General features: G+C 46.0%; 1 protein-coding gene across 1 annotated transcript in view; it reads right to left on the reverse strand.

The window, feature by feature from the left end:
• SRPX (sushi repeat containing protein X-linked) overlaps positions 1-11,126 on the reverse strand; it is a 36,446-nt gene extending 25,320 nt beyond the window's left edge. Inside the window, exon 1 of the mRNA XM_088521897.1 lies at positions 11,035-11,126. Within this exon, the coding sequence (XP_088378023.1) occupies positions 11,035-11,104 (70 nt within the window). The 5' untranslated portion in view covers positions 11,105-11,126. The remainder of the gene's footprint in view (positions 1-11,034) is intronic.
• Positions 11,127-11,465: the final 339 nt, after the last annotated feature.

Raw genomic sequence — 11,465 nt, forward strand, 5'->3', positions numbered from 1 at the left:
AGGTTGTAAAATATTTTTTAAAATAGCAAGAAGACTGAAAGAATTAGGCTTCCTTGAAAATAGTTCTAGGTTTTGGAATCAGATGCTTCCCGAACACTTGAAAAGTGGCATCAGGAGCCACCTCTACTCCCCAGGAACAAGGTCCCAGCAAACAGGAGCAGGAAGGGAGTGGAAAAATGTGAAGTTACCCATTGTGGCCTAATCCTGCCCTTCAATAAGTGGAGTGGTGCTGTCTCTGAAGCAGTACAACCTACTGCACGGAGGACATGGCAGTGAGCTGCCCAAAGGATCCCCTGCACAAAGTCTCCACCCCGAAAATCTGCTGTTGATATGATGTTACCTGCAAATGATACCTGCATGATACCTGCAAATGTCCTGCAAACAGAGAAAGCAGTGGGAGCTGTTGGTATCAGCACTAGAAATCCCTCTTGGATTTTCTAAGAAGTCCAGGGCTATTCATGCTTCGCCAATACTTCCTAAGAGTGGTATCAGAGAGAAAGACCAGGCATGGCACCCGCAAGGAAGAGTTGAAGGGAATATTACTGCCATGTAAGGCGGTAAGAAACTAGCACAGAAAATGGAAAAAATAGGTGGGAAAAATGGGAAGAAAATCAATAAGTAAGCATAGTCAAGACTCAGGAGGTGTGAATTTATTTCTGAAGACTGGTATGCAAACAGCCTCAAAGCAAACAAATTTTTACACTGTGGTCACAGGCAAAGTCACAGAGGTTGTATAAGCCAACTGGTTAGAACTGGCTGGCTCATCTTATTTGAAATAAGAAATATTCATCACAACCTGAGGCTGATTCAATAGTAGCTTGGTATAGCCAGCATGAAATGATGCAGTTTTCAAAAGAAAATCTGAGTTATCTCCCTCTAAATTATTGTTCATTTCTCATTAGTATTGCCCTAGTTAGTGGTATTTCTCAGTTAAAACAATATTCTCCAAGGTCTTACTTTCACCGTAAAAACAGGGTAGGAAATTTCCTTCTGAAAGTGTATCTGACAAGGTTACCTAAGAATATTGCTTTATATGCACCTGTTTCACTTATGATACAGGTATATCATTAAAAAAAGTCACGAGAACTTTCAAAAATAAAAATACCATAATTTGACACAAAAGACTTCGATCTTTTGGTGATTCTCACAGGTTATATGTGCAGAAATTATTTGATTTTTGAGAAATATCATTTTTATACTAAAAAAAAAATACTGTCACAAAAGAATGCTTAGGAAGCCTGCATTTTCCAATTCTCCAAACTAGAAAGTGTATACATATAATAAACATTACATCTTTTTTTCTTCCCTTACAAGAAGATTTTCTTGGTCTTTGGAATGCTAATTGCTGATTTAATATAAACAGTACACTGGCAATACCAATATAATCACTTAAATTAATGATCCTGTGCACCAAAGCCAAGTTTCTAGAATTTAAATGCTACTCCTCTAGAAGAGAGAAGAAAGAGTGAAAATTCATTGTGACTAACCAGAAACTGCACAGATGACCAAAGCAGTCAGAGAGGGACTCTAAAAGAAAAGTTTCTGCAGAGAAATCTGTACTTGGCAATTCTTATACTTGGCTTTTCAAAACCCGTGAGCTTGAAGACAGCATGTAACAGAATTTTCCCTAATATCTATAGTAAATGTTTTTTAGTAAATGTAAAAGGGCTTTTTGCGCCTCGCAGGGGTTGGAGGAATATAAGGAGGACTATATTAAGATATCCAAAGGTGTTGGCCAGCACAACAATCCTAAACACACAAAAAGATGATTCTCCAGCTCTTCTGGCGCTCTGGCACCTCAATCCCAGGCCTGGAGAGACCTGCCCACGTTGGCTCCCATCCATAGGGCAGCATCCTGGCACCCACACGCCTCCGCTCCCACGACCAACCCGGAGCTTTCTGAAGGACATTGGGACGCACCTTCTCCAGTGGCCACGCTGTCGACAACAGGACGGAGCTGGAGGGTTAGGTAGGAGGTATTAAGTGTAGCTCTGTTACAAGAGGATTACTGTTCTCCAGGCCACTTAGGCTAAGAGGGGGCTGGTTATGAAGACGGTTTGGCAGGAGCGATCAACACCGGCAAGCAAGCTGGCAGACAGCTACAAGGAGAATTACAGCTACGAGGTCAGGATTTACTTACAATAATAAGGATATAGTCCTTTGATCACTTGTTCTAAGAATTTTAGTTATTATCAAAAGCAGCTTAGTACAGAATACGGAAGAATTTCTTAAGCTTCATAAATACCCTGAAGACAGTGACTAGAAGATCTCAAAAAGAGAAAGCCAAACTCACAGCAGAAGAGATTTAAAAAAAAAAAAAAAAAAAAAAAAACAGATCTAGGGTTTTGTTCGTTTCCTAGTCACACTGTCAGGGCTTCCTTCTCTGAGCTTCAAGATATTTTGCAATTTAAAGGAGTGGGGCATAGAGCAAAGAACAGCTGTTCTTATTTTTCCTCATGAACAGAGCACAGCAATACCATTAAACTTCTCCCTACATGGTCCTTCTGACAGAAGCACCAAGGCCTGGAAAATTCACTCACAAGATCTGAGCGTGCAGATTTGAGTTTGAGACGGACAAGCTGCAACCATGTCAAATAGACATTAAATATGAATGTAAAAAGGAAGTGCATCGAACACTAGGGAAAAGAAAAAGCTCATAAAGCACTAAGCCATTAATAATTTTCTCATAAAAGATGATCTAAATCATTACTAAGAATTGTTATACTCCAGAAGAGCTGCTGGACATTGGCAGGACCTGAGCCTCAACAGCCCTAACTCTAAAGCCTGCTCTGCAGAAGTAAGAAATCTAAAAGCTGCCTCCCCTTCCCCCCACCTTTTTTTTTTTTTTTTTTTGCAGCTGGAAAAGATTTGACTCTGCAGGCCACTGTCTGTCTCAACTATCCATTTTTATTTCACATTAAAAAAAAAAATAGATTCCTTTCAGACTGGGAGTCTGCATGGTTCCTGGAAAACGTCTTCATGACTTGGACCACCCAGCTAATAACGTGAAACTAACTGCCCAGTCACTCCTTGATTTAGAGCTCTTCAGTGCTTTCCACTGGCACATCTGAATCAGTGCCCCAATAAAGGGTGACAATTTTGAGGTGGATTTCCACCACAGTCAGTGGGCCAAACAGTAACCAACTAATAACAAAGCAGAGCAACTCTCAGGCCTTCAGTGACATCCCAGGGTGGCACTGGGCGCTTAGAGGCCTGAAAGGCCTTGAGGCCATTTAAAGATGCAACCTAAAAAGTCAAGGACCTTGATATATGTCAAGTACCAATAAGAAATTCAAAATTTGGCTCCTGACACCAACTGAAACAGAAGTTGTAACCAAAGCAATGCTGGGGGAGACAGAGAGACTGGCCAGAAGAGCACATGGGTAAGTCCAGAACAGGCACAGACCACACATTTCCTTAAAGAGATGTGGGAATGTCCTGCAGCAGTTTCATAACTAAACACACACTTCTACTTAATGTGATGCATTGCACATACAACAGCAATAATAATACTTGGTGCTTATAGTTCTGTTTTTTTTAAGCAGTTTTCCAAGTGCTCTCTCCTACCAGATAGACCCTGCCACCTCCATTTTACAAAGCAGAAGCTGGCACAGGTTAACTAACCTCCTTAACGTCACAAAAAAGAAAGCAGGGGTATGAAGCAGCAGCAAACTACCAGCCAGATGCCGGCACAACACCTTCAACAAGTCACCTTTTCTTCCTTGCTTCTATAATATGAAATGCATTTAACTGACAACAAGGCATGCATACAAACTCTTTTTAAATGGAGACACTGATTTTTTTTGCACTTTTTAAAATAATAATAATAAAAAACACTGTTGGCCAGTTGAATCATGGGTCACTGGTGAGCTGAGATACCAGGCAGGATGCTACATGTGTCCTAGTCACCTTCAATCACTGCTGACTCAACTCTTCCCCCAAATCCCCAATAGCTACACAGGTAAAAGCTGGCTATCTGCATACCCAAACAGCATTTTTACAGATAAAAAAGAATTTCCTTTTTTCCAGGCTCACCACAACCACTGCTAGAACAGACCCAGAAGGCTCTTCCCAAGTAGCAATCACATTGTTGGGAAGTAATGAAGAAGGAAGGAACAATCCTTTCCAAGTCCACAGCAGGCAGAGGTCAGGAGAGAGGTAAGGAACACATTTACAAGACTGCGATAGGCAGAAAATGTAAAAATTAACTGAATAACTCCCATTCAGCAAGAGTTAACTTCCTGGGACACCCACATCCACTCCTTTACCAGAAATAAAAGTGTGGGAGGCAAAATAAGAGGTTTTTTTTCCTTTTTTTAAAAAAAAAAACACTGCATTGCCCCTAGAGCTCATGGCAGGCATGTTGTTTCTGGTATCTGCCTCTGGGCAGCTAAGGACAATGAATTGTCTCTGAACCAGAATGTTTTTAATTTTGAAGAATAGCTGGATAGAGGCCTGTTAATTTTGGCCTGCTTTGCTCAAGAGGGACACAGAAGAGCCAGGCAGCCACAACGGACGGTCTCGAGATGAGAGAGATTCAAATGAGGCGCATATTTTCAAGCACAATGCCCCAAATTTGCTTGTCTTTCCTCTAAAGAAAATATTTTTTCTGAAGACAAATATAATCGGCCCAGGCTTACAACTTAACTCCGACGCAGGAGTTGGAAGCAACATCTCATCCTGTCTGGCAAGTCACTGTCAGCTGGTCTGACAGAGAACCCCTGCGGGTCACGCACAGAGACCACAGCGCCCAGGAAGTTAAAATTCCCACGGGACAGCCAGAAGGGAGGCAGACGCTGCTCACAGTGACTCACTTTGCCAGCCCGCCTTGGTTAGACGCGGGCTCGGGTGCACCAGGTAGCACAACGAAGCGCAAAAGCGGGGAGAAGCCTCGATACGTGACCGCCCTCCAACTGCGAGGCCAACTGCTCGTGTGCCTGTGTACAACACGTCTGAATCCTCCACCTCAAAAGGAAAAGGCATCTCCTGAAACGAGCAAGAAGAGGGTGGTAAGCGGCAAATGAATCCAGTGCGTCTCCCTTCTCAATTTTTAAGGTGCCTTTTAAGAGCTGTGTGAAATTTCAAATCAGTCAGGACTGAAAAAGAGATTTCCTTCTATCGCAACATAGTAAGTTCAGAGGCTTTGGAATAAAATGAATTATAACACATTTTACTTATCATATATAATTTGGATGATTGAGAATTCCTCCACACACACACACATTTTTATCCACTGCAATTTCACAGAATCACAGAACGGCTGGCGTTGAAAGGGGCCTCTAGAGATCATCTAGTCCAACCCCCCTGCTCAGGCAGGGACAGTAACAAATCTCACTGCAATATATTTTTTCCTAAAAGCTACAAAGCTTTCTTCGGCCTCTCTGGAAAGCATAGGTGCGCTCTTTGCAAAGCCACAAGCCAAGGGCCACGTCAGACCAAAGATCCATGGGTGCTCGGCGTTGCGCCGGGCGCGCGGGCTGCTCGGGCAGCACCTGAGCAAACAGGGAGGGCAGCAGCCAGCAGAGCTCACCGGGGGATAAGCTGCACTTGGCTGGGGTGTCCTGGAGGGAGGGAAAATAAGATAAAATAAAAACACACACAAAAAACACACACACAAAAAAAGAAAATAAAAGAGACTTTTGGGAAAGGGTACAAAGGAAGGCAAAGTAGCTGTTTTTCAAGGTCGTTTCTCCTAAGCGATGGAGAAGAAGGCATCAAAACATTACTCAGAAAAAAACAACAAAAAGAAAGGATTAATGGCTGTTGATAAACACTAGCCTGCCAAACCCGGGAACACAGCACTGCTGCCAGTCTTTCTAATAACTTCTGTGTATATAACACGGAGGAAAAAAAAAACCAACAGAGCCAAATAAGAAGAAACTTTCTCCTGGAATAAGCCAGCCAGCAGAGAAGATTAATTTTACCCCTGTGTGGCACCAAGAGGTTTTGACGGCGCGTTCAGCTCGGCACAGCAGTGCTGGGGGGCTCTCCCACGCTGCCCGCCGTCCCCTGCCCTCTTCACAGGCCTCGAGGTCCTGCCCACAACTCGAGCTTTAAACACTTTTACACATTTCCACCAGGAGAAGAACTGCTGGAGGAGGAAGGAACACTAGCAAGGAGATGATGGTGGCTGGGGGAAGGATTGCTCACCGTTCATCTGTACCCTTCACACACCTCCTCGTTTCACACCGGTGCATGGCAAACTTTACGCAATTTATTTTCAGGCATAAGAAAAATCTCATCGAGACTGTGCAGACAAACTATGGAAGACACTGGTAGCAACGAGCTTCCCATATTTATTAACTTGGGCAATGTGAACCTACTTCCCGGGGTGTCTCAAGCAAGACAAAAATCCCGTCTCTCTGCATGCAGAGATATGCGGGATGACAAGTTGAAGTTGTTTCAAGCACTGGCAGAGTTTCTAAGTAGCTATTTCAAGCTACAGGAAAGATCAGAATCATGGAAGTCAAAACCTGCAATTTGGAGCCACTTTCAAGGTACTGCCGCATAAATTTCCAGTTTCAACAGCTTTAACGGCGCTCCTTTAAATATAACTAATAGTTAGAAACGGTGGCGGGGAGCTCACGGCCAGCCAGCAATGTTCTGTAAGCCGAGCTTTTAATTTACTGAACTAAAAAAATTTAAGTGAAGTGAATGCCTTGAGAAACGGATGATCCCAGCACACTAAAGGAACTCATACACAGAATCATTTGAAACAGAAAACTAAAAGCAAAACAAAAATATAGATATGGCTATTTCAGAAGCAGAAAAAAATCACCCAGTAGCTAGGGGAACACATCGTTTGTTACCCCAGCTGGTAAGAGTCATTTATATTCTCATTAGTTTCACAGAAGGACCATGAGAGACGCAAAGCCTGACAGTATTAAGTGCAGTATCTCTTGCAATAGCAATTCCAGTCCCGTTTCATACAGCTGAGCAGCTACCAGGAAAGCAGGTTAGCACCTCAAAGCCTAAGCAACTTGCCTAAGGTTATATATCAAACACATAACAGAGCCCGAGTTTCCAAGCCAGTGGTTATTCAACAGAACGCAGACACAACAACGTGCCAAATCTTGTACCCCACTCCCTTACAACAGACACAAATTTGTCCCCATTCTTACTCATCCCATTCATATTTGTACGGGGAGGGGGGAAACGCATGGTTTAACAGCATTCCTGTTTATTTCTAAGCACCAGTTTCAACTGCCTGGGGGATGAGGAGCCTACAGCAAAATGCATCCCAACATTACCAAACTCTTCAAGATATTTCAGGTTATACACTCACCCATACTTTCGCAGCCAAGAATTTCCCCTGTACTGATGGCGATCTCCACCGCAAGGTTTTACAAACACAGTATTTACAGCCTTTACATATTCAGGAAGCCCTGGTCGTATCTGCTACCATTTACTACTGCAGCAATGGACACGGCCGCTTGCAGATGCCAACACTAACTGCTACCGATTAAGTTTTGTTGCTCGCACTCCTTGGCAAGGTATTTTTCACTGCAAAAAAACAACCAGACAGCTGAACAGCTCATCAAAAGCACCTCAGAAAACTGCTGCAATCCCACTCTTGGTTTAGGTGAAACCTCCTTGAGACTTCCCGGACACAGAAGCCCCCAGATGCTGCTCAACAGTAAGCAGGGCCCCCAATGCAGCCTTGAGGACCTGATTATTTACAGCGTACTCAGAAGGAAATGCACTGGCCTGTGCTAACACTTACAGCTACGAGGAGTTTTCAGTGGGGAATCACTACTGCTCATGAAGATGCCCCACTTCACCCAAGAAAATATGCAGAGTCAAGGAATTCTCTATTAATACAAATCAAACATATATGTTGCACTTAAGGACACTTTGAAATATCATTTTTCTTAGGCTTCCCTGCTGGTGGAAGTCGTATTTATTCATTCACACAAAGTCACTCTGCTATCTGGAACTTTAGGAGGAGCCAGCTGGTCCAAAGCACAATTATTAGGATGGAGCTGTGCCTTCGGGCATGTTCATCCGTCTGCATTCATGGACTGCAAACTATGTGAGGGCAGACACTGCCTTCCTGCTCTGCATTTAGACAGCGCAGCTCGTGCACCCACCCTACCACGACAGCACTCGTGCGCACTCAGCTTTGCAGGGTGCACAGGACCAAGAACATCAGCGGATCACAGTACTTCTGTGAAAACTGTCTCCAAGCTTAGAAAACGGACAGCAAAGTGCATTAAAAAGTCCCAAAGAAGAAGCCTCAGCTGACAGAGTAGGCTCCATCCTTAGCAGTGCACCCAAAGCACCAGCTGCTCAGGGACCCAGGACTGTCCTTGCCTCACTCTGCAATCCAGGCTGATAAGACAGGAACTAGGAGTGGGAATCAAGATATCAACAGCAATGCCAGATTTTTTAAAGGCTGCCATGCGACTGCAAGCAATCTGAAACATTCATTTCTTCAGACTTTTACTCCTACTCTTTGTATATTAGCAGTATAAACCCACCTGGACAGGGAGCATCTCCCTCTCTGGCTATAGCCCTGAGGGCTCTCACCAGAGATGCCCCCTTGAGATGAGCTACCCTTTCCAAAGCCCAGGACTCGCGTCTATTCATAAATACTGAATCCAGTTATATACACATTTATGAATATACCACACATATATAACACTCTCCAGCAAATTACATGTCATAGAGTTTTTAAAAATTCTTCTGCTGGTGCTACTGGAAGGGGTTCAGGCAGAGCTCTGATGACAACAGAATGGGAATCTACGCTGATTTTCACAGCTTGAGAAGCTAGTAAAGAAAAGATAGGAAACCGAGAAAGATCAGAGACTGATGAGAGAGTCACCAAAAAGCTAATCTCATCCATCTCTCTCTTTAGTCCCTATGGAAGAGGTTTGAAGCTTTTTTTTTTTTTTTTTTTTTTTAACTTCCAAAAAACATGTCTCCAAAATGCTCATGAAGGGGAAACACTTTCTCTTACCGATGCCATCATAGATATTTCATCAGAGTATATATATCTTATGGGCTTTGTATGTAACAATGTGTGTATAAAAAGGCCATGGGAATCCTTTCAGGATTTGAAAGGACAGCTTTCACATAACGTAGCACCAGCTCCAAATGCTTTTTTAAAAACAACTTTGTTTATTTTGTAGTCTCCTCCCTAATCACAAAGAGATCATAGATAGGTAATTCAATGACATTTCCAGTCTGGATTTTTGGAATACAGAATATGGTTTGGATTCTTACTGCCTACCATCAAATACCGCAGAAATCTGCTTAGGCACCTAAATTGATTATTTTTTAATATACTGCCTATCGTGGTATTTAGGTTACGGACCACAGATGCTCCACTCTTAAGAATTTCAGTTTCAGCAATTTATTAATTCAAGGGCTGATAAGACTATTTTCTGATATTTACAAACTACTATAGAAAAATAAGTAGTTTTGCCTGAATCCGAAATTGTTTGGCTTTACCTACAAAACAGCCAAGTGTCCACTTCCAGGTAACAGTGCATTAATATACATGCACGGTATAGTTTGTACACAGTATATGTATGGTATAATTTGTAGGCAGGAGGGGTACAGGCACATGCGTCCCACAGAGACCTTTCAAAGAAGCTATTTTAGTCTGCTCAGTGTGACTCTGTGACCTAGCTGCACAATTATAGACCAACATGGTGCCATTAAGTATGTATTGAGATTTTCATTAGCTTTCATATTGGGAATAAAGATTTGAAAGGATCTCACATACTTCGGCTAGCACACAGGAAAACAAAGAAAAGAAGTGGAACTTGGGCATGAAACTCTATAGCAGAGTTTACAAATACAGCTGCTGATGATTTGAGAACTCCTTGGAGCCTTGGCCACTAGGCATAAGACTTTCAAATGAGTGCGAGCTGAAACAGGCAGGCTATTGTGTGGCGAAAATGAGATTTTTGACATAGGAGAAGTTACATTCGGCCTTTTAAGAAGAAAGAGAACTGCGGGATATTAGCATCCACTGTAGACTAATTGCAGACGGACATCCACCCAAACCGCAAAGCGGAGCAGTCAGTCCTCCTAAGGGGAGAGCAAGGAGCTTGGCAGTACAACCATCCTCAGAAACACCAGGACAGAAATTTCTGTTGTCTCTGTTGATTTAGCAAACGATGTGTCCAATACCTTAGTGTTTTGTGCAGAAGGAACATAAACACGTTCCAGCATCTTTCACGCTGGAAAGCAGCGAAGCGAAGGATGCCAACAGCCATAAAACTGCCAACGTCCCCACAGCAACGCGGGGGCTCTGCCGTTTTACGCCTCTCCACGGACAGAGCTATCACACAGGGAGGAACGACTGCGCGTTACCGAAGGCAGCTGATGCCCCCAGACACGCACCCTCCCCAGGCCCCTCACAGCACGCAGCGCTGCCAGCAGCATCGGACACCTCTGCTTCGCTCCGGATCGCTCTCCTACGCTGGACGCACCTTTGCATGGACCGGCACCCGGTCCCGTTGCGGGCGCTGCCCGCGGCTGCTGTTCCCGCTGGCTACACCTGTTGGGCTGTCACCGCGTGCCGGACAGGCCGCCTCTATCGCAACATCTGTCACGTCCGCAGTGCTCGGGCTGACAAGATACAGCTGTTTTGGCAGAGCAGGAGGAGCCGCGTGCCCTTTCGCCATGGGAAGGGGGCCGAACTGCCGCTTATTCCCGATTTTGCTGAAGCACACGCGAACAATCGTAAGCGAAACAACACAGCTGTCATTATTGGAAGCGTGAGGGCTCAGCTAGATTCACCCTCTTGTCTTCCACAGCGGAAAACGCGCTTTGCTTCAAGCGCGGTCAGGGAGCCTCGGCGCAAGCCCTTCACGAGCCAAGGTCCCACGCGCGCCCCCGGGCAGCCGCCCCGCGCACACGTGGGTCCCGCCACCCCGCTCCGCTCCCCACGAGGGACCGCGCGGCGCTCGGGCGACTTCCCGCGGGCGCCCCGAGCGCGGCAGCCGCCTCCGGGCCGCTCGGGGCCGCCTCCCGCCCCGCTCCGCTCCGCTCTCCCGGCCGGGCCCCCCGCGCGGTGCCTACCCTGGTAGGCCAGGCTGCGGCAGGCGGCCAGGGCCAGCAGCGCGGCCAGGCGCACGCCGCAGCTCGCCATGGTGCGCGGCCCCGGCCCCAGCCCCGGCCTCGGCCCCGGCCGCGGCCCGCCCTGGCTGAGCGGCGAGGGGGCAGGAGGAGCGCGGCGAGGAGAAGGAGGAGGAGGAGGAGGAGGAGGAGGAGGGCGGTGGAGCCATCCTCGGAGCGGCTCCCGCGTCCCGGCAAGCGCCGCCCCCAGCCCCGGCGCCGCCGCCAACGGCCGGAGCGGGAGGCTGGGAGAGCGGCCCCGCTTTCCAGGGGGGGCGGCCCCGCTTTCCAAGGGGAGCTGCGCCGCTTTCCAAGGGGAACTGCGCCGCTTTCCAAGGGGGGCTGCCCCGCGTGCTCTGCGGGGCGCGGGTGCGCGGCCCGCCGTGGGCAGAAGT

Source organism: Tinamus guttatus, unplaced genomic scaffold (genome assembly GCF_059628265.1).
Source record: "Tinamus guttatus ecotype Peru unplaced genomic scaffold, ASM5962826v1 Tinamus_guttatus_pri_ptg000008l, whole genome shotgun sequence".
Lineage (NCBI taxonomy): Eukaryota > Metazoa > Chordata > Aves > Tinamiformes > Tinamidae > Tinamus > Tinamus guttatus.